Here is a 23,948-nt window from a genome sequence, read left to right on the forward strand (position 1 = left end):
GGTTTTGTTATTCGTCTGTGTTTGGCTGAGGTGGTACAAGGGAAGGGATCGCTGATTTAATTGTTTAATTTCTTTGCTAATAAATTAATGAATACTTTTAAAAATGATAGCCTTTGATCGATCTAACAATCGTAAAATCTTATTGATCAAAGATTTTTCTTAAAAAATCGTAATTTCTAAATTGTCAATATTGACAAGCAGGTTTGTATATTATCCGACTAAATAATGTAATAATAACCTTTATCGAAACGTCCACACCCGTGTGTACTTTTTAATTTGTCAGTATTAACCAATCAATAAGTTGAGTTTCGGTGCAAACTACGGTAATTTTGCCTGATTCTTTCAGATTACAATGTCGAAACGTACAGCCGAAGATGGGGGCAATGGCAGCAGTCAACCGCCGATCAAGAAAGTTCACTTTGAACCCCACTTAATAGGTCCTGTCTCCACCCTTGAAGAAATGGACATTAAGGTTTTACAATTCCAGAACAAGAAATTAGCTCAGGTAACCAACTAAACGCTGAAAAGATACAAATGTTTTACTTTCATGAACATTTTAATTGTATATAATGTGAAAACAACAATGTAATCAGTCATCACTTATCACAGTTCCAAACAGTCAGCTGTTTGACAATGTACCTACACTTTACAGCTGTTTTTACAACTGCAACGAATTACTCAATTACATCAAGGTTGTAAGTACCTTGTGACTATTCTCTCTCATAATCATAATTATCACTATAAGAGATGATGATTATTTGTCTTGAATGTAATGATAACCTTAATATTAATTTCAACTGGTTTGATGGCACACAGGCTGAACCAAGTGACCACAGTTTATTTTGTCAATTACATGAAATAGATGCTTCAGAGAATGATTGGCGAAATTTGAATTTTTTTCAAAATCCAACTTAATTTTAACAATAGTACTGATTGCTACAGACTCAGTAGTATTGCAGACAGACAAACTTAATTTAATTTAAAACTGTCAAACCTCGGGACTTTAGGTGCATACTGACTTGGATCAATACCTTTAACTTTTACTTTCAAATCGATCAAAGCAATTTTTACAGTATGCGGCCAAAAGTAATGTAGAGCGACCTAGAGCTTTAGATAGCAGATTTGTAGAGCGTTGTCCCTGTCGTTGAGACCGACAACACATCATATTAGGTATGAGTGACAGAGACAACACTCTACAAAGCCGAAATGTCATTCCAAAGGCTGATGTACACCACTTTCGGTCGCATACTGTACAGAATATGCCTGCATCATGGAGATGGATGTAGACTACTTTTTAAACCAGAAACTATCTGGGGTATCCGGCCAAACAATCTATTTGCGCCTTTTTTTATGTTTCTCGTTCATGATCAATACCTAACTTTGTAATATGAATGTACAACTACAAAATTGTCAAGTCAGATACTTTTAGACAAATTAAGTTATTTGCACTTACACACTGAAACTTATACAAGCAATTAATGTAGCTTATAGATTTTATTCAATAATATACAATATACTTTTTTAAAAGAGTTAAAAACTCTCCAGTTGTCCTGCATCAAACAATACAGTAGGACGTTCTTACAATATTGTATCAATTTACTCTTCCTATTTAATCGTATGGCATTTTATTTTTAACTAGATGATGCCCGCGACTTCGTCCGCGTGGATATAAGTTTCGAAAATCCCGTGGGAACTCTTTGATTTTCTGGGATAAAAAGTACCCTATGTCAGTCTCCAGGTCTTTAACTATACCCATGCAAAAAATCACGTCCATCAAACAAATACACTTTATTTATGATAAGTGTAGTGATAAGCATGTCATTATTATAAAATACTAGATGACTTTGTCCGCGTGGATTTAGGTTTTTTAAAAATCCCTTCCTTAATGTCCTTCCCCGGGATGTAAGTTAACTCTATACCAAATTAAGTCAATGTCCAAATTTTCTATGACAGAGAATAGAGCAACGGCACAGATGTGAAGCTGAACTGCGGGCCAGGATAGAACAGCTAGAGAAGCGACAGACACAAGACGACGCGGTGTTATGTGTTGTCAATAGATACTGGAACCTACTCAATGAAGACATCAGGGTGTTGCTGCAACGCTTCGATGCGGAGACTGCAGATGAATCAGAAAACAAAAGTAAGTCTTGTTTTTCTATATTGTTGGTGATACTAATATTAGTTTTGTACTTGACTATTTATATTTTAACTAGCTTATGCTCGCGACTTCGTCCGCGTGGACTAGACAAATTTCAAACCCTTAGGCGTTGAATTTTCAAAAATCCTTTCTTCGCGGATGCCTACGTCATAATAGCTATCTGCATGCCAAATTTCAGCCCGATCCATCCAGTAGTTTGAGCTGTGCGTAGATAGATCAGTCAGTCAGTCACCTTTTTCTTTTATATTTTTAGACTAGCTGATGCCCACGAATTCAACCGCGTGGAATTAGGTTTTTAAAAATCCTGTGGGAACTTGGCAATTTTAAAAAAAATTCTCTCTCTTAGAACCATCCCCATACTTCAAGGAATATTATAAAAAAGAATTAGCGAAATCGGTTCAGCTGTTCTCGAGATTTCGACCAGCAACTCATTTAGCGATCCATTTTTATATATAGAAGAAGATATAATCATCATCATCATCATCACCATCATCTAAACATATTGCCAGCTCTTACGGAGCACAAGTCTCTAGGGATAATATGAGTTTTATAGTATAGACTATAGGGTTCACAAATCTTGGTGATTATTCAGATGGAAGCACACTAACTTGCTTGTATTTCTATTGGGTACTATGTAGGCACTCGGTTGCGTAGTTTGTTGAATAAGACATGACTAAAGCCTCCCACCAGACTCCACCTTAATCGGAATTAATAAGTGTCATAATTCTTAAACTCATCCAGAGATCTAATATGGAAAAGTCCATTATCCTAGTTAGTCAGTTTTCCTTCCTAACCTTCCTTCTTTTATAAATGGCTATTAATCTTTAAATTGATCCATGTAAAGCTATGATTTAGGTTTAAATTAAAGTTTACTAAATTTAGTAAACTAACTAATTCGTTTTCAAGCTTGTGTTAATTAGTTTTAGCGTGTAGGTCATTATGTGAAATTGTTTATTTCAGTATATGTACCAGAATTTCCATGTTGTAGATGAGAACGAAGCGACCACTTCGTTCCTAATGCAGTTATCAACATGGGACAAGGAAGAATTGGATGCCCAACTTGCAAACAGAGTGCAAGTCAGTAAACGAGCTGTCGCCAAAGTGTTACAGGCCTTTGACAGGCTACAGCAGAGGAATGATAAGATATGGAAGGCTATCAAAGGGGAAAGTGAAGGTGAGAATGTATTTTTGATGTTTTTGTGATAAATAACTATTTAACGTCAATCATCAGGGTAACCAAAAGAACTGTTAGTATATTTCGCTAGTCAAATCATTAAATTCACGAAGACCCTAATTATATAAAAATTTAGAGCCCCATCAAGTTACTTGCTACTACATTATTGTTCACAATTTCGAAAAAAAAACACTGATACAAAATTAATTTTTGTCCCATTTTGTGAATCTTATATTTGCTTGATTAGAGGGTACACCAGCACCATCATTAGACGAAACGATCCGTGCGACCAACGAGGAGGTTACTGTTGAGAACTGTCGCCTGCAAGCTCTTTGTACCACGCTGCATGAGAGCCACCACGCCATGACGCTGCGAGTAGCGCAGCTGCAAGACGCGGTCAACAGCAGAGACACCGAGAATGCTGAGCTGAAGAACCAGATTGACGACCTGCAGTATGAGCTGATGAAGGTAAGACCTTTGAGCCCTTTGTACCACCCTGCATGAGAGCCACCACGCCATGACGCTGCGAGTAGCGCAGCTGCAAGACGCGGTCAACAGCAGAGACACCGAGAATGCCGAGCTGAAGAACCAGATTGACGACCTGCAGTATGAGCTGATGAAGGTAAGACCTGCGAGCCCTTTGTACCACGCTGCATGAAAGCCACCACGCCATGACGCTGCGAGTAGCGCAGCTGCAAGACGCGGTCAACAGCAGAGACACCGAGAATGCTGAGCTGAAGAACCAGATTGACGACCTGCAGTATGAGCTGATGAAGGTAAGACCTGCGAGCCCTTTGTACCACGCTGCATGAGAGCCACCACGCCATGACGCTGCGAGTAGCGCAGCTGCAAGACGCAGTCAACAGCAGAGACACCGAGAATGCCGAGCTGAAAAACCAGATGGACGACCTGCAGTATGAGCTGATGAAGGTAAGACCTGCTGAAAATTGGCTGAAAAAAATTGGTTGTACACAATACTCTAATAAAATACTGCCATTTTTTTCCACTAACTTTTAGAACTAAAAATTTTGTTACGTTAAAGATTTGTTAACAACAAAATTAGAGGTGAGAGAGACTGCATAATATGACATCAACCTTTGGTATGGATCTGTTGCACTTGCCCCTTAAGTACCTCGAAATCTTCTTTCAAAATATGCATGTGTCCTCACAGTTTTTCCTTTACCGAAAAATGGCGTTATGAATTTAGCTGTCAAATAACCACTTTTTGTTAGCAGGGCTTTGAGTTTAGAAAGAGACATTTTTTCCAGGTCCGATCAAGAAATGACAAGTTAGAAAACCACTTAGCTGAAGCGATCGAAAAGCTCAAGAGCTACCATCAATCTGGAACCGCGAGCGGCAGCACGCCAGGACCTGGGCCGGCTATTGCCGCGCCGCATCCCTTAGTCAACGCCAAACTGGAGGATGTTGCTGCAGAACTAGAGGAGCAACGGGAACTGGCCAATAACAGACTAGCTGAGTTGGATCGTCTGCATCGACAGCATCGGGACACGCTTAAAGAGCTGGAGAAGCTTAAGATGGATGTGAGTATACCCAATTATTCATTCATTCACTCATTCCCTCCAAGACAGGTAATGCTGCCGCATCCCATGGTAGACGGTATACTGGAAGATGTTGCAGAGCTTGAGGAGCAACGGAACTGGCCAATAATAGGCGAGCTGACCTAGATCTAGAACTGAAGAAACTTAAGATAGTCAAGATTTATAATTCACTCATAGTGTCGCATCCCATTCCCCTTTCTAAACTAAAATATGTTGTAGCAGAATTAGAAGTAAAACAGGAACTGGTCACAGACTAATTGAATTGGATCACCTTCACAGAAACAGTGATCTAAAAAGTGTAGTTTCAAAGCATACAAAATACCATATTTTATAATTTTTATAGTGTTTTACCTACACTTGAAGGAAATTTCTAGATTTCTGGATTCAAAGATGTCGCTACTAGATGGCAGAAACAGTCGCTTCAGTACTGAGTGAGCATACACATCACAAATTTCGTCAGTGGCGGTAAGCGGGCTGTAGCTTAGTGGTCAGAGCGTCGGGCGCGATCCCAGGAGACGCGGGTTCGATTCCTGCCGGTTCGCAATTTTTGATGTGTATTTAAAATTATACAAAACACCATTTACTTGTTTTCATGTACTATAAATACAAAAAATATTTATAGTGTTTTTAATTGAATATGAGTTGGACACACAGTTCATGATTTTGTTTTTGTTCAGATCCGTCAACTGCCCGAGTCTGTGATAGTAGAGACGACAGAGTACAAGTGTCTGCAGAGCCAGTTCTCGGTGCTCTACAACGAGTCTATGCAGATGAAGACTGCTCTCGATGAGACGCGGCTGCAGTTGCAAAGCGCTAAGAATCTACACATGCGACAGATCGAAATGATGGAGGTATTTTCTTTCTTCTTTCTGGGCAGGTTTCCGCTCTTAAACATTTACGTCTGCTTTTTTTATTTTTTATTCAGATACACGATAGATCTTGACTGCAATCTCACCTGTCAGTAAGTGATGATGCAGTCTAAAATGAAAGTGGGCTAACTTGGACTATGGCAGTTTTTATTAAATCCATACCCTTTGGTACACGGCATCGAACGCTAAATCGCTTCACGGCACGGCTTTGCCGGTAGGGTGAGACGAAGCCTCCCACCAGACCAGACCAGAGAAAATTTAGAAATTATAAAATTTTAAATTGCCCTTGCCGGGAGTGTAATCCGGGACCTTTCACCAGGGAGGTCGTCATTTTCTTTTTGCGTGGATTGCCCCTCCCCGCCGGAGTCTTCAGCCATCCAAGCTCGCTCCAGAAGCTGAGTCGATCGTCCAGTATTCCGATGGCTTCCTGGAGTGAGGCTGGGGATCGCAGATAGCGCTCGCGTATTTCAACAAGTTCAAAGTTTTCATAAAACGTAAACTTATTGACAAATCCTATTACAATGTAAAGGATTATTTAAATGATAAGAAAGCTTGGGAGTGAGTTGCTTGTGATAGTTCTAATAAGTTAAAGTGATTTTGTAAAGTGGTGATAATAAAAAGAATACCCGGCTGAGTTTGTTGTGGGCTCTTCTCAGACCTGGCGTTTTCAACCCTCGTAGCTTTAGTTTTAAGTTCGCGTAAAAATTATCACCACTATATCATCATCTTACAAATGCAAACCGGCTATCAAAAAGCGTAATTTTTTACCTACTTTGAATAAACGTTTTGACTTTGACTTTGACTTTCTGCCACGTCCGTGCATTGTAGCAGCACGCGCGCGATGATGGAGGTATGACCACGACGCGATACATTTTACAAAGCATTTACTGAATTTGCTTAGAATCCAAGGCCAGTTTTGTATTAATAATGTGGAACTACCAATTTTGTCACAATAAGAAAGAGTTTTGTCAGTTTTCTCCCCATTACCCAATCAAATCATCAAACATGTAGTTTCTAAAATAATTAATTATCGTAATTTCCGGTTCGACGCCCACTATGTGTCGTTTTTGAATATTAAAAGCCCTTTAATCCATACTAATATTATAAATGCAAAAGTGTGTCTGTCTGTCTGTCTATATGTCTGTCTGTATGTCTGTCTGTCTGTCTGCTAGCTAGCATTTCACGGCCCAACCGTTCAACCGATTTTGATGAAATTTGGTACATAGTTAGCTTATATCCCGGATAAGGACATAGTAAAAGTAGTTAAAGTAGCTTTAATCCCGAAAAATTGAAGAGTTCCCACGGGATTTCCCCAAAAAACCTAAATCCATGCGGACGAAGTCGCGGGCATCATCTAGTAAAGTATTTTTAGCCGAAATTTTTCCTATTACAGAGCGAGGAATTAGCACGGCAAAAGGCGCTCCGGGCAGAAATGATCCAACTCGAAGATGTACTGGGTCAGCTAAGGAAAGAGTATGAGATGTTGCGGATCGAATTCGAACAGAACCTCGCGGCCAATGAGCAAACTGGACCAATCAACAGGGAAATGAGGCACCTCATCACTTCTCTACAGAACCACAACCAACAACTCAAGGGGGAAGTGCATCGGTACAAGAGGAAGTACAAGGACACGAGTCAGGAGTTAAATAAGGTATGTATTCATATAGAAACAGACAGGAATGGTCCGCAGGAAACTGAAGCACTTCACCACATCACTACAGAACAATAACCAACAATTCAAGGGGGAAGTGCATTGGTACAAGAGGAAGTACAAGGACACGAGTCTGGAGTTAAAATGGGACCACCTCTAAAGTATGTCCTACAAAACAATAAAAGAATCATCAAAATCGGTTCATAATTGACGGAGTAATCGCGTAACAAACATACAAAAAAAAAACATACAGTTGAATTGAGAATCTCCTCCTTTTTTTGGAGTCGGTTAAAAACCAGTTTACCTTTTTAGGAGACTATAGTTACCTGAATTTCTGTTTGGGTCCTATTTATATTTTTTATTTATAAAAGAATATTAGCCATGCTAATCATGACTAATATTCCCCTTTCCCCTCCAACTATTATATATAATATATATAAGCGTTATAAAATTCTAGATCCGCAAAGAGATGGAAGAAGCAAACACACGCGGCGGTGCGAGTACAGAGCAACCCGATGAGAAGCCACTCGTTGTCAAAAAGGAGGAACCTGACCCTGAGGTAATTTAAAAAAAAAAATCAGATACAAGTTAGCCCTTGACTGCAATCTCGACTGGTGGTAACTGGTAAGTGATAATTTAGTCTAAGATGGAAGCGGGCTAACTAAGCGTCGTATGGCAGTTTTTATTAAACAAATGCTCCTTTGGTTTCTACACGGCATCGTACCGAAACGCTAAATCGCTTGGCGGCACGGCTTTGGCGGCCGGTAGGGTAGTAACTAGCCACATACCACTCAAGAAATTTAGAAATTATAAAATTCCAAACCCCTGCCAAGAATCGAACCCGGGACCTCCCACTAATAAGACCACAGCGCTTATCACTGCGCCAGGGAGGTTGTCAAATATAAACTGTTCTTGTACTGGACGGATTTTGTACTGGGTTTTTCTATATCTATTAATGGAGCAGAAAAGTTGTGGGTCTATTCTGATTTGTTGGGTGTAAAAAGATGGGAATGAATCCATTTTTTTTTCATACTTGTCTAAATATATAAAAGGAAAAGGTGACTGACTGACTGACTGATCTATCAACGCACAGCTCAAAGTACTGGACAGATCAGGTTGAAATTTGCAGATGCTATTATGATGTAGGCGTCCGCTAAGAAAGGATTTTTGAAAATTCAACCCCTGAGAGGGTGAAATAGGTGAAAATCGCGAGCATAAGCTAGTTAAGAATAATATTTCAATTTTACCTAATGAATTTTAGGGCGAGGAAGCTGGCAGTGCAGGCCCTGAGAACAAAAACGCAGGGAACAAAGAACACAACCGCGCCAAGTTGCAGGAGCAGGATCAGATCATTAAAGACCTCAAGCAGCAGCTCAAGTATGTCTGTCCCGAAACCCAAATTGTGTGTTGGTGCTACGATTTTCTTAACAGAAGTGTTCGTAAATCCGTAAATTTTTATTTTATTTTTTTAACCTTCATAGTTCCCTTTTCTTCTTTCTCTTATGAGCTCCGTGGCTATCATTCAGTGTCATTCGATCGTACATCGAGGGTTCCGTACTCGGGTATCTTTTTCGCCATTTTGCACGTTAAATCAAAATCTATAAAAACAAGTAAAAAGCGATTTTAGAATAACATAACAGAATAACAGAAACAGGTAAAACCCTTTCATATGATACCCCGCTTAGTATAGTTATCTTACTTTGAAAATTGAAAACACTAAATATTTGTTCATTAATTTTTTTTTGTGTGTATCAGTAACCACAAATCCATGGTTTTCGGATTTATTCCTTTACTTGTGCTATAAGACCTAACCACCTGCTAAATTTCATGAATCTAGGTCAACAGGAAGTATAGATTTTCTTGACAGACACGACAGACAGACGGGCAGACAGACGTGATCCTAACGAACGAAGGGTTCCTTTTTTCCTTTTGAGGTAAAATTAGTTGTACTGCCGACTTCAGCCATCCGTGCGTTCCCTATCGCGTCTCGTCCCTGTTACTACCCTACATGATTGCTCTATCTAGTGTATCCCTTGTATGCCTAAGGTATCTTTGAGACTGGTAACAGTGTCCATGATGGTTGTGGGTGGTCAGGAAAGCGGTGAACGAGCAGAAGGAGCTGAAGCTGCTGCTCGACATGTACAAGGGCGTGAGCAAGGAGCAGCGCGACAAGGTGCAGCTCATGGCGGCCGAGCGCAAGGCGCGCCAGGAGCTTGACGACCATCGACAGAAGGCCAAGATGGCGCAGGTATCTCCCGAACTATTCATACTCTGTAACAGTTGAGTTACCGGTAACGCATTTAAATATGAAAGAATTCCAGAAAGATTCTAAAAAGTAAAAAACAGACCTTTCCAACGCTTGAAAGATAGAAAACAGACCTTGTGATGTAAAGGTATGTTTCTGTTTGACCATCAGACTCAACGAAATCTAATTCCACCGGAAACTTTGTTTTGTAAATTATCTGTTGCAAATCATCCATTTTTATTGTCATAAGTGGCCTCTATTGCTCGATATTATGTACTGATTTTTCCTAATTTTCGTTCAGGAAAGTAAACGCGAAAGGCGGTTAGCAGACGAGGACGCGTTACGGAAGATCAAGCAGTTGGAAGAGCAGAAGTACGAGCTTCAGAAACAATTGTCTTGTGCCCGTCCCAACGCTGACCCGCTGCATACCTTCGCGAGGCCCTTCGCTGGTTCGCAGGTAACTTCTGAGGTTAGAGAATTTTAACAGGACTGCTTGTTTGGGAATAGGGGCTTGAGGTTTGAGGGCAGGGACTTGAGCTAGAAATCGCGGTGGATCGACCAGGAGAGTGGACCAGATAATTTCTGGTAAGGGGGCCGGAACTTATGGTTAAGGGAACAAAGTTAATCCAGCAGTTAGAAGATTCTGCTCTGCTCACCCTAACGCCATTCGCTCGTTCACAGGTATCTATTTTTTTTGGAAGCAGGGGCTTGAGGTTTGACGACAGAGACTTTAGCTAGAAAGCCTAGTAAACGAGGTGGACCGACCAGGAGACGACCAGAACGTAAGTAATGGGACTGGAGCTTAAGGTTAGGCGAATAAGGTTCATCCCGCAATTAGAACATTGTCCTGTGCTCACCCAAACGTTGACCCGCTGCATACCTTCGCGAAGCCCATTGCTGGTTAACTTTTAGGTTAGAGGATTTTGACTTCAAATTTTAGAGCACGTCTGCACCTGACTTTGAAGTTAAATCACTGGAGCAAGTTACAGTACCTTAACCTCAAGTGGTTACTAAGAATTGTGGTTAAGGGGCCAAAAGCAGGACTCTACAGCAGTTGACAGACCAGAAGTATGAGCTCCAGAAGATCTAGAATTTGTCATACGCTGGCCCCATGCATGCTGTATGCTGCTGCTGCAAGTCACAGGTAATTTCTTAGATTTTAAATCCATTATTTCTCATAGTGTACTTTGCAATGTTTAATCAGAGCATCTTTTGCGAATGGGAAATCTTTTATCCACAAAACACTCAGTGGTCACCTTTAGTGCTGTTTGGAAAGTGCTCTGAGTTATTCAAGAAATGCATGCCCCCTTTGCACGATAACAATAATTGTGTTCCCTTATATACCTATATTTTTTTTTAAATCACAATACAAGTAGGCCCTTGACTGCAATCTTACCTGGTGATAAGTGGTGATGGAGTCTAATATGGAAGCGGGCTAACTTGGAAGGGATATGGAAGTTTCTTGAAACCCATATCTCTGACCAGTTTCTATGCGGCATCGTACCGGAGCGCGAAATTGCTTGGCGGCACGACTGCTGGTAGGGTGGTAACTAGCCACGGCTGAAGCCTCTCGCCAGACCAGACCAGAAAAAATTTAGAAATTTAAATTTTTTGAATCCCTAAACCCAGGACCACTTATAAGACCACAGCGCTCACTACTGCGCCATGGAGATTGTCTCCAATAATAACGTTGACCGGAGTCATTTCGGCATAACGACAAAACTGAATTTTTTTATCAGGAAGAAGAAGCTCTCTTGAACGAGATGGAAGTGACAGGGCAGGCGTTCGAAGACATGCAAGAGCAGAACTCGAGGCTAATACAACAACTGAGGGAGAAGGACGACGCCAACTTCAAACTTATGTCTGAGAGGATAAAAGCCAATTCCCTGCACAAGCTTTTGAGGGAAGAGAAGCAGCTCTTACAAGAACAGGTACAGAGAATATTTTTTCATGTGTCAAAACAATTTAATTAAAAAAATGTAACATTTTAAAACATGGTGTTTGAGATGTAAGCCTGTCAGAAATTTTTCTGTCCCATTCACTATTCGAATATGAGAAGTGGACGTGAGAGTGGGACAACATTCTGAGTCTGCTAGGCTTAGTACATATGAGCAGAGTGCAATCTGGTGCGCGTCAATTTTTTTCTGACAAACAAATTCTGATATGTGGCCAACCGTAGCTAAGGCTAAGGTTGTTCTACCGCCAACGAAGAAGCGAATAGCTATCGACTATTTTCTCGCTCAAGAAACGTACAATCGATGTATGATTCCGTGTCAATAAAAAAGATAAATAGAATGATAGTGATCGCTGACTCCACTAATTGGTTGCAGCTACTAGAGCTATCAAATAAAAACTCACTCAGCGATGCTCTCATGGCGGTTAAAACACTCATGCAGTTTGCGCAGGGCGTAAGTAATCGATGACGGGCAATTTGCTCGCCTGTAGCACTCACACACTCGTTCATAGCCCAGAGACAAAACCATCCCAACTACGCTGTCGCTTCTCGTTGCTCGCTAACTCATTTGTAGTATTTAGCTCACTCGTTTCTAGCTAATCGTCGGTGGTCGGACAACTGCCTTAAATCTATAGAGCGTACTGGTTTTGTTCACACAGAGAGTCTAAAAACGTTTCTTACGTCTCCATATAAATCACAGCCTAAAGCCATAACCATTGCAGGTGATAACGCGGGACCAACAGATCGAGTCGATGAGCCTGGTGGCTCGGCGGCTGGAGGAGAAGGAGCGACTGCTGCAGAACACACTGTCGGCCGTGGAGAAGGAGCTGCTGCTGCGGCAACAGGCCATGGAGATGCACAAGCGCAAGGCCATCGAGTCGGCGCAGTCCGCTGCCGACCTCAAGCTGCATCTCGGTGAGCTTCTCATTTCTGTGTTCACTGGTTTGCACAGTGCATAAGCGGTTGAGGCGTCGGGTCATCTCTTCAATCTGCAGGGTTTCAGTTGCTTCTAATTTAAACGATTTTGCCTTTGAGCCTTGCTGAGCGTGAATTAATTATGTATGTACTACTGACATTATGATTTTGTATTCCAGAAAAGTACCACGCACAAATGAAAGAAGCGCAACAAGTGGTCGCGGAGAAGACGAGCGCGCTCGAAGCGGAGGCGTATAAAACTAAACGGTTACACGTAAGCGAAGCTTTCAGATAAATTGTCTTTTTATTTCATCAATTCAAAATTTTGATTGAGCTTCAAGGAACTGAAGGAAAGTTAAGTGTCTGATTGTACACCGTCGGAGTGAACTAGAGTGAGGAAATTCTCTGATCCTGAATCGACGATATGTCAAATATTATGATTATGGCTATGGGTGACGTGAAATCAAAGAAAAATAGGCGACTCATAGGCTACCAGGCAATGTAGGGACATTTGTCACCTGCCAGTGACGTTGAAGCCTCGATGTTTTGTAACAAGATCCCTAACTGTTGTGAACTGGGACACCGTGGTCACACCGTGTCAGTATATTTACGCTCGGATAGTGTACGGGCACGGCGCGGTCTATAATCATACTGCTGTTGTGCTTGGATTGGTTTACTTTACATTTTGATAAATCCTTGTATCCAAACTTACGGCTTCGGCCATCTTTTGCAAAAGAAAAACACGTTCGGCTTCGAAAATTTGACCGAAGCTGAAGGTTGAACGAACTGTTTCGAATGCGTGGAGAGCGTATTAGAAAACAGGACGTGTGGGCGCGGTGGTCAAGAAGCTTTACATTTTAAATTCAACGCTTTGGTATCAGTAGGTTTTATCGGTAATCTGTGTATGCTTAGTGTGTGTGTGTGTGCTTAGTGTGAGATTTTACATCTCATCGAAGTTAATAGAATACTATCATCGAAACACAATAACTTCAGACTAAAATAGATCTAGATACACAATCGTCCGTGAAGTTAGGTTCATTAACGTTAACGAGCCTTTCTCCGTTTTTAACGCTACTTAATTCAATAAATGTTCGTAACGCGTGGATCGAATTTTTTCAAATGAATATATCTTACTAATAATTTTTATTATATCGTCAATAAGATAATATCGATGAAAAAAATGTTAGACAAACAAAAAAAGCCCCATGAACCAATTTGTCCATTGTCAGGAGGAGCTGGCAGTACTGCGGCGTAAGGCGGAGCGCATGAAGAAGATGGAGCAAGCCGGCAGCAGCATGGACGAGGTGTTGCTGGAAGAGATACGAGAGTACAAGGAGACCCTCACCTGCCCTTCATGCAAGGTAACTATTATAAGCGTCACTCAGAAAAAAACCGGCCAAGTGCGAGTCAGGCTCGCGCAACGAGAATAATACGTCACTTCTCTTTTGCAGGTGAAACGCAAAGACGCAGTGCTGACGAAGTGTTTCCACGTGTTCTGCTGGGACTGCCTGCGCACGCGCTACGAGACGCGCCAGCGGAAGTGCCCCAAGTGCAACGCGGCCTTCGGCGCCAACGACTACCATCGCCTCTACCTCTCCACCTAGGGCCTTTGCACCAAGCGACTTATACTTTCTCTCTACTCCCCTCGTGGCAGGGGTTTTCTCGGGATAATAATGCGGTGGGCTCGCAGGCTTACAGGGGCTTCATTCTGCAATGCTTCGTGGTGAATCCTCAGTCACGACCTATCAGATACATCTAATAAACTTCTTGTGAGTGTGAGGGTTGTTGCACCTTCCATTTATCAAATAATGGTGGGGGTTTCTTGCGATAATAATGCAGTGGGCTCACAGATTTGCAGGGTCTTAATTCTATAAATTGATCTTCGGTCGTGACCTATCAAGTACGTTTGATATGCTTCTAGCGAGCCTGAGGGTTGTAGCACCTTCCGTTATTCGCATAATAGTGGGCGGTTCTCTTGAGATAACACAAAGATTATTATGATAACTCCAGATATGCGAAGCTCATACTTAAAAATTGAAGACTACATATAGATATGCACTTTTGGAAAGAACACATACGAGCATGCTTCAAAATATGGCGGTGTCTATATAATATGTTCTCAGTACAATCTGCTCACCAAACCGGTGGTAGTCTTAACTTGTCATAGCCCAAATACCTCCTCCTCCAACCATGTCTGTCTGTCTGCTTCCATGAACAAATTAGAATTTTAAATTACGGCGATTACGCATTGCACTTACGTCATCCGAGTTCTATCCGTCACCAATGATTATATATCTATTATGTAATAAGTTCCCATACAAAACAAAAAGGAATGTATTTTCACGGACTCGGATCGGATGAGTGCGTAACCGCCGTTATTCTGTCATATTTTGTAACAGTTGGTCCTCGGTTGCGTCCTGTCATGTCATCTCTAAGCATGGATTGACATGGTTGTCAGAGTGAACTAGAGTGAGAGAACTCTCGGTTTGATCCTGAATAAAACCTGTGACGTAAAATCAAAGAAAAATAGGGCTACCTGCGTCAAATGTACTAACATTTGACGCCTGCCAGTGACGTCGACGCCTCGACGTTTTGTTACAAAGTACCTAACTGTCTGTGACACTGTTTTTGACATCGGCTGGGTCCACTATTCTACGCACCGCAATAACATTATTCGATCTATTACGTATTTGGAGTTATGTATATGAATTAAGTATCACTTGCTATAACGGTGAAGGAAAACATCGCGAGGAAACCTGCATGCCTAAGAGATCTCCATAATGTTCTCAAAGGTGTGTGAAGTCTGCCGATCTGTACTTAGCCAGCGTGGTAGACTATGACCAAACTCTTCTCATTCTGAGAGGCGACCTGTGCTCAGTAGTGAGCCGGGCGATGGGTTGATGATGATATAAAAGTCAGTGCACATAACTTTGCACACCCGTTCTAAGTTTTGAGGTTATGTAATGATAAAGGTCAATGCACATAGCTGCACGTTGTGTTGCGTTGCAAGTTATTTTTGTGCGTTACGATAATGTACAGAGCTCGTTTATTTATACTCAAATGATTTTAAGTGCATCACATTACATACCTAATATGTACCGCCTAAAATACTGTTTGCATTTTTTGTACGCCAGTCACAACAACCTATCTTATTTTTGAGGTTTTGTGGTCAAAGACCAGTTTACACCACGTCGCATTGCATATAATACCACAATTAATTGTGTTACGACTTGGATGTTCAACGGTATTTTAATATTAACTTATTATTCAAGAATATATGTATAATTTTGCGAAAAAAATCTGTGATGTTATGTCACTCTTGTAAGAGATTTTTCATTAATAATAATAATAAATTCAACGGAGTATACCTACTTCTCCAAATCTTGTAACTTATCGTGATCTCGATGGACTTTTGCACGTTAAGAATAAGATTATTACTGCGTCTTGGAAATTATGGATACCTTATTTAAGGCTGAAACAAAGTACTTTTTAACGATAATCGTTTGACTATAATACAAAGTGATCTATTGTGTGACTGTTCAGCCTCGAGGCACATTGCGGGATGTCGAAACGACGCGACGTGAAGTGTCTCTTCTCAAATGTTGAGAAGTAAACTATCTTCATTATGTAATGTACATAGTTTTGAGGAATAAATTCAATAAAAAATAACAAATCGACGCACTGCGACGCGTGCTATCGTTTTTTTTTTTCATTTTACTGCTGGTAAAAATAAGATGAATAGGGACAAATAATTTAAGACAAAGGCCTACAGTGATCGTCCCATTTATCAAATCTTTTACAGCATTATCTATTACCATTTCGATTTCAGTATGATTTTAAGTGTACCTACTTAAATTGTAGGAAAATTAAAGTTTAATTATAAGTTTAAAGTAGTTTACTTATTTTAAAAGTTTGTATTAAAAATGTCAGTAAATAAATAGGGTATTTTACCCTTTTTTTGAAGTGTCTTAATTTGATCCTAAAGTTTATGACCAAGAATTTACAAAAAAATTATTCGATCGATAAGTGCAATAAAAATGTATTTAAATTTAGCATTTCAAATTTCGCCGCGAAAACGCTACCCGCCGTCTTTTTAGGTTCATGAGCTGTCATGACGTCACACGGATTGGTCAACAACGGTGTTTTCTTAGTGAAATGGTGAAATACAGTACAATTTCTACCCATGTGACGGTCACAGTCGGAATTAACATGGCGGCTCATGCGTTTTGGATATTTGTAGAACAGATAAAAAGTGAAATTTTTAAAATGAATTATAAAATTAATTATATACTTTTATAAACTGAAATTATCATTTTTAGATTTTTCTCGCTTCGCTTTAAAATCTTTTAATTTTTTTTTAATAAAATAATTTTGATGTGAAAATGTCTTGACTGATGTATGTAGTAAGAATAATTAATATTGTTTGTACGAAACTAGTTGCATAGGCGGCCGAAGCGCATCTTACACTGCATCATCACTTACCAATAGGTGAGATCGCAATCGAGGGCTTACTTGTAATGGAATAAAAAAAATAAGAATAAATTACTAAACACTAGTATTTGAATTACGTAGGTAGTGATAAAAGGTCCATTTTACGTCGGAACATATTTAAGAGTTGACGCTTCGCGTGTCCGTTTATGTGCCTTGAGCGTTACTTTTTTTTAAACTTGCTTTTTATACTACACTTTTAGTATTTTAAGTAAAAATGTACGTACAGATTGATGTTGAATTTAAGAATATACTGAATAAATCAACTCAAAACTCTAAATATTAATTATTTATCAAACAGACTTACAAATTTGGATCGTCAAAAGATGCCAACTACCCTGGTATTTACATGAAAATATAGTATTGGACATGCCACATCATTCATTCCTTATTGTATAGTAACAATCCATTTATTTAATAATAAAGTATATAAACGCAAACATGTAAGAATTTTTATAATTTTAATGATAGTGTTTTTTCCTTGAAGTGTAGGTAAAAACACTATCATGAAAATTATAAAAATATAGTAAAAAGCAAATATGTCATTTCTCGTTCAAAGAGCTGCATTGTAATATGGGCCTTTGAAAGTAGTTTCGATAACTGCAAAGTGTCGCTACTAGATGGCATTAACAGACGCTTCAGTACTGAGTGAACATACATATCACAAATTTCGTCACTGGCAGTAAGCGAAACCGTGGCCTAGCGCTCAAAGCGTCGGGCGCGAACCCAGGAGACGCAGGTTCGAATCCTGCCGGTTACGCAATTTTTGATATGTATTTAAAATTATGTAAGAATTAATGTGCATTTTGCAAAACTGTGTACTCGCATACACTCTTTTTTATTATTATTGTTGTTGTATATTTAGATTAATAAAATGAAGTCGAACAATTGGATATATTTTATTCTTCATTTAATTATACATAATATGTGTATAGTGATAAGTTTTATTGTACTACTTTATTATGGACATATTATTTATATCTACTGATTGAAAATAATACTTTAGCTATATTAATAAAAATAGGTTCCTATATTGGACATGACTTAATATCGGTACAAAATGTGTTTCTAAGCGGATTGCATTTTATTTAGGAGTACGGATTCCTTCAATGGATTCGATGCGTACTTGTGATGTCAAACGTTGATAGCGTCATTCATATATTGAGTACAGTTATTGAGTGAGTCATTCATATATTGAGCGCGCGCAAAACAAGAATATTAGACTGAAAATTAAATACACAAGTCCGGCTAAGATCTGTTTGTATAATGCGCCTCGTGTTCAGATTGGACTACTTATTTTGCGCGTACTATACGTTTTCAAATGTAAGGACCATCGGTAAGATGCCTCGTAACACTTGGCGTTTAACTTATAACGTAAATTAAACGTCTACTACTTTCAATAACTTTTTTCGCTTGGTTTGTATTTTACTGTTTTTTTACGTAGAACCTTCTAAAGTACAAAAAGTACGTAAAAACAAGCAGAACAATAAATAAAGCTTAGATTTGAAACAGATAATACTAGAAAATAAAGCTTTACATAGACGTGAATAGAAGAACACATTCCCTGAACAGATGATACCTGATCATCCAGAACCTGATCAGTGATCACATTATTATTACAGTACGCGGCCGAAATGTAATGTACATCGACCTTTAGAAGGGAGATAGAAGATTTGTAGAGCACTGTCTCTGTCGTTGAGACCGACAAAACGTCATATAGGTAGAGAGAGATAACGCTCTACAAAGCCGAAATGTCATTCTAAAGGCCGATGTAGATTACTTTCTGTCGCGTAAGGTAGGTGGACTTTTTATAATGAATTCGAAAGCACATTATTAATACTTAATTATTTAATCGCCAATTTTTTTATTTTTTATTAATTTTACAAATACTATTACAATAGGTACATTTATTAATCACATGTGTTAATAATTATATCTTTTTTCTAGTAGTCCATAATAGAGTAGTTTGGTAGTTGTTGTAATAATTGTATTGTAGATAGGCAAATAGACTAATCTAAAAAAACGACAGCCCACTGACTGATATATTTATATTTTAGGTTTAACTTTCATTGGGTTAATATTATGTACTCTGTATTTTGCTGATTTTAATTATTCTGTTTCACCTTTCAAATGCCCCAATTAGACTGGAAACATATTTACATTATTTATTACATAAAACGCGAAGCGACAAAGTTACGTAAAACGTTGCAGTAGCGACAGCAACGCGACAGCAGTAGCAATGTTTGCTGTCTCTCTTCTTCTTCTTATTTTGCTTTGTGGCTATTGCTGTCTCTCTCTAGCCGCTGTTACGTTTGACGTTTGACAGCAATGATCGCGAGATTTACGCCTGTCGCGAGCCTGTTGCGAGATACGTAATCACCCCGCCGCGCCGGCGCCGTTCTTTAGTGTTAGTGTGTTCGTAGTCATAGAAAATACTATGATTTGATTGGCGGATAGGATATTGTAATTATGTTTCTAGTCTTATAATCTATACTCGAAACGCAGCTTAGCAAGCAGGACAGTTCAGAAACGAAATTACTTTCGCATAGCAGTAGAGGCTCTGCGCAAGGATTTATCCGTATACAAACTACAGTACCCGGCAGATAGTATAATGTACATCGACCTTTAGAAGGAGATTGGTAGAGCATTGTCTCTGTCGTTGAGACCGACAAAACGTCATATAGGTATGAGTGACAGAGACAACGCTCTACAAAGCCGAAATGTCATTCTAAAGGCCGATGTACATTCTGCCGCGTACTGTACATGCTTGCTAAATTGTTTTCGAAAGACAACTTTTTTTTGTAGGTTGATACGTTCCATCGAGGTGGCAGAGTTAGTTTCGAATTTAATTTATATACATAGTTGTATTGTATTTTACAAATTTTTACTAATATTTATTTAGTAAAAAAATATCGATAATTTCATATTCAAAACAATAGTAGGCAGTAACTAGTTAGACCCTTTGAGTAGTTTATAATAGAATAATTTGGGATTTCTCAATGTCACAATAGACCAAAAAGAGAATTTTGTATCTCATTAAAATGCTTTCGAAGTCCTTTTTTTCTGACAAAATCGTAAACTGGGCGCGAAATACCTACATGTGATGTCAATTTTTACATCTTTATACAAGAACATCACGAATAGTACTGGCCGAGTGAGTGAAATGATGGTGGAATGCCTTTTGCACATAACACAAATCAGCGCTGCTATTTTTAATTGTGTGATTTGTCAAATTTTTCTCTTTACTTGGTAATAAGTTAGTACACCGCTTTCTCTATTACGTAATACCATACAAATGACAGCCAAAAATCTCAGTGGGTGTGAACCATTTTGATTCACCAACCAATCACAAATGAAACTATGTCGGCGAATTGATTTTCGAATGTTTTTGAAAACATGTTTCTAATTGGTTGGTGCCACAAAATGGTTCACGCCCACTGAGATGGAGGGTACGATCAGCAACTATGAAATAACGTCATGCATTGCCAGACACTTAGTATCTTTGCAACCCCCTGCCAGACACCCTTAAACTTTAAGGGCATCTGGCAGAGGGCTGCTTTTAAGGCAGCTCAGTTCGGTGCTTTCTCCATACAAACGTAGGAGGGAAAATACAACAATATTCGATATTGTACGCACAAAACTAAGAATTATATCGATTTATCTCGTCATTATCTAGGTTTATTGATATATAAAATATTGAAAAAAATATTGATTTAAAAGTTACGAGGCTCAAAACATTCCTATTTTAACACTAAATTAATGACAACTTTGGGCGTAAATAAATAAGATTAGGGATATGAAAATTCTAAAACAATTTATCATTAGACGTTGTTTATTTATTCATTAGTTGAAATAACTTTACTTTGCAAACATAAATTCAGCAGTTTGTTCTCAAAAATACTTTTCCTAAACCCTTTTCGCGCGCTTGATTTCAGTGAAAATCATCGTGCCTCTCAACTTTCTCATACAATGTCAAGTGAAAAGCAAACATGTTACCCACGTGCGCTGCCAATTTTGGTCGAGCGTCCTGCGTCACCTTAAGTGCCATGGCGTGATTTCTAATAGTATTCCGAAGAAAATCTATATATATAAAATTCAAAGTCCTGACTGACTGACTGACATATATATCAACGCACAGCCTAAACCACTGGTCCTAAAGACATGAAATTTGGAGAGTTTATTCTTTGTAAAGAGTAGGTATCCACTAAGAAAGGATTTTTCGAAATTCCACCCCTAAGTGGGTTAAATGGGGGATGGAAGTTTGTATAAAAGTCCGTCATTTTTTCAAGTTATTTGCATGAAAATTGGTATTTGGGTTTTCGGTCACAAATGAAGAAATACGTGTTTCAGGATTTTTTGGAAATTGGCCCATAAGGGTGGTAAAATAGGGGATGAAAGTTTGTATGAGACAGTTTTAATTATTGATATTACTAACTTGAAATTTGTAAAGTAGGTTTTTTTCTTGAGGTTAGGTGTCAGCTAAGAAACGACTATGAGAAAATTCCCCCCCAAAAGGGATGAAATGGGGGTTGTAAGGTTATATGTGTTATTCGATGCTGGTGCAGGGTGCAGGGTGGTGTTTCTGAAAAAAAAAATGCCATTTGTTTCCTGTAGGCCACGCGGGCGAAGCTGCGAGCAGAAGCCAACCTTCCAAAGCCACCTTGATCCAAACTTCATAGTCGCTGATCGTTCCTCCCAGTGCTGGGGGCAATACGCGGAGAAACTTTTAGCTTTTATAAAATAATGAAGGTCTGGCACGCACTGGCTCTCCGTATATAAATACACTCACGAAAACCTTCAAAGTTTTTGAAACATATTAATCGACTAGTGGCACTACTGAGACTTTATCTTTTTCGAAGCTCGCATCTGCGTGAAAATGTGGTCGCGTGCAAAGGCTCCGTTTCGAATGTCGGCGAAAAAGGGTCTATGATAATTTAATGTGAAGGGATTAATATAATCAACGGATTTTAGTGGCAACGCCGTCGGTTTTTTGATGAACTTTTTTTAGCTACTAATTGGTGGTCTTGCTTACTAGTAAGGTCCAGTTGTAGGACAGGCAGTTACGTTACTGATAGCGTTAAACTTTGAATATCAATAAAAAGCAGTGGGCTGTCCGTGTCCAAGGTATTCATACCGCCACGATTATGGTTATGGTTAATATATCGTGACCTGCCCCCCAATTGTGTAAGAATAACCATTTCATGGCTATCGCAATCGTCAAGAATTCTGCCCTTTGATTGGCTGTGAAAAAATGTAAACAGCGAATCAACCAATCAAAGGGCAGAATTTCTTGACGATTGCGATAGCCATGAAATGGTTATTCTTACACAATTTGGGGGCTGTAATGGTGTAACCTTGTTTTGCTTTTAGTGACGGTCAAAATTTAACGGTAAGCTTAACGAAACTTAAACTGCTGTCATGCAATTGGACTTAATGATGGTTGGGTGGTAGACAAATTATTATCTGTACATGTGAAGATATGCATTAAAAATATTGGCTTTTGTTGTATGTGCCAGGTGTGACTTTTTGCGTTAAAAAACTCATTCAGTCTAGTAACCGCTAGAGGTTCCTCGATGTCGTCTTTACGCTGCGTACGCTAAACGCAGCGTTAGCGTGCGTTCATACCGTATTGTCAGCCGCAGACTGTGAGCGAGCGTTATGCAGTTTAGCTTTTCCATAAATATTCAACGTTCACACCGAACCGACAATTTGGCCATGCTATTATGCTATGCATATAGTCGCAGTCGCAGATAGATTGGCTGCATAGCTAGTTTTGTTTCGCCGTTCTATTGGTCCATCGTGTGTTATGCGATGTAATTCTTAGTGACCTGTTTTGTCCTCCGCGGACAATAAATAGTCCCTTTTCTGCGAAGGTCGTAAGGTTAGGCTCACAGTCGCCGGCTGAGTTTGTTGTGGGCTCTTCTCAGACCTGGACGCGTTTGGAACCCTCGTAGCTTTAGTTTTAAGTTTGCGTAATAATTATTCACTATATCTTACAAATCCAACATCTGACTATCAAAAAGAGTAATTTATTACCTATTTTGAATAAATCATTTGACTTGACATGACTTGACCAAACAATCCAGAACCCGGTTAACTGTATTCGAAATGCGTTTTTGAACTAGTAACCCCTTACCTTTAACATAACAATTATAAAAATAGAGACTTATCGCGATCTGATTGAAGTAATCGAGATTTATTTTCGCAAAATCTTAGTCACGGCATTTAATTAAATTTATTTATTAAAATAAAATTTTGATAGTACCTACCTCCATATTCTTATGTTCCAGCGAATGTAAATTAGGTAGATAGGTACTTGTTTGAAATAATTCAGTGTATTACCTAAATTATGAAACAAAATGTTCTTTTGTATGTGGTTCAATTAACTAATGCTAAATACTTATAAAATAATATAATGATATAATGATCAAGATACATACTTTGCCTCACTGTGGTGATGTTTAAACTCAACTGTGTATATCTTTATGTAATATTATTTTAAATGGAGTATTGAATAAATGTTTAAAAAATAATATTTGTTTCACTTTCCAATTACTATCAATATCTACCCGCCCCGGCTTTGCTTGGGTGTAATTTCTGAAAATCCTGTATTAGCGGGACTCAACAATAGAAAATCTACACGCAAAATGTCAATTTTTAGGTCCAGCAGTCTGAGCTGTACCTACTTTGATGTCAGTCGGTCAGTTTCTCCTTTTAATTGAGTACTAACTATTTAAGATCTAGATAGTAGTAGAACTGCATCAAACATGAGGGACTAAAAGTACCCCGTATAGTTGAGGTCCTCCGAATAGCGGAGATCAACAGACCGAACTGCACAAAAATACGGGGAGTCCTCGAAAAAATAGAACTTTGCTAGGCGCGTTATAATATAGCGGATTTTAGGTCGCTTCAGACGAACAAATGTTCGCACAACG

General features: G+C 39.1%; 1 protein-coding gene across 2 annotated transcripts; it reads left to right on the forward strand.

Moving 5' to 3' along the window:
• Positions 1-8: 8 nt before the first annotated feature.
• Bre1 (E3 ubiquitin-protein ligase Bre1) lies at positions 9-23,546 on the forward strand. 2 transcript variants are annotated; one of them, XM_034984913.2, is made up of 18 exons: positions 9-201; positions 347-505; positions 1,954-2,140; positions 3,147-3,332; positions 3,580-3,800; positions 4,601-4,873; positions 5,569-5,742; positions 7,154-7,411; positions 7,869-7,970; positions 8,673-8,788; positions 9,506-9,659; positions 9,958-10,113; positions 11,396-11,587; positions 12,333-12,525; positions 12,705-12,799; positions 13,755-13,886; positions 13,977-20,577; positions 21,056-23,546. In XM_034984913.2, the coding sequence occupies exons 2-17, from the start codon at positions 353-355 to the stop codon at positions 14,127-14,129; spliced, it is 2,745 nt and encodes a 914-aa protein (XP_034840804.1). In that variant the 5' UTR covers positions 9-201; positions 347-352; the 3' UTR covers positions 14,130-20,577; positions 21,056-23,546. The 2 variants fall into 2 exon arrangements, with proteins under 2 accessions (XP_034840804.1, XP_069365726.1); XM_069509625.1 differs by lacking the exons at positions 9-201; positions 347-505; positions 1,954-2,140; positions 3,147-3,332; positions 3,580-3,800 and adding an exon at positions 3,967-4,108.
• Positions 23,547-23,948: the final 402 nt, after the last annotated feature.

This window comes from Maniola hyperantus, chromosome 3, assembly GCF_902806685.2.
Source record: "Maniola hyperantus chromosome 3, iAphHyp1.2, whole genome shotgun sequence".
In the NCBI taxonomy this organism is placed as follows: Eukaryota; Metazoa; Arthropoda; class Insecta; order Lepidoptera; family Nymphalidae; genus Maniola; species Maniola hyperantus.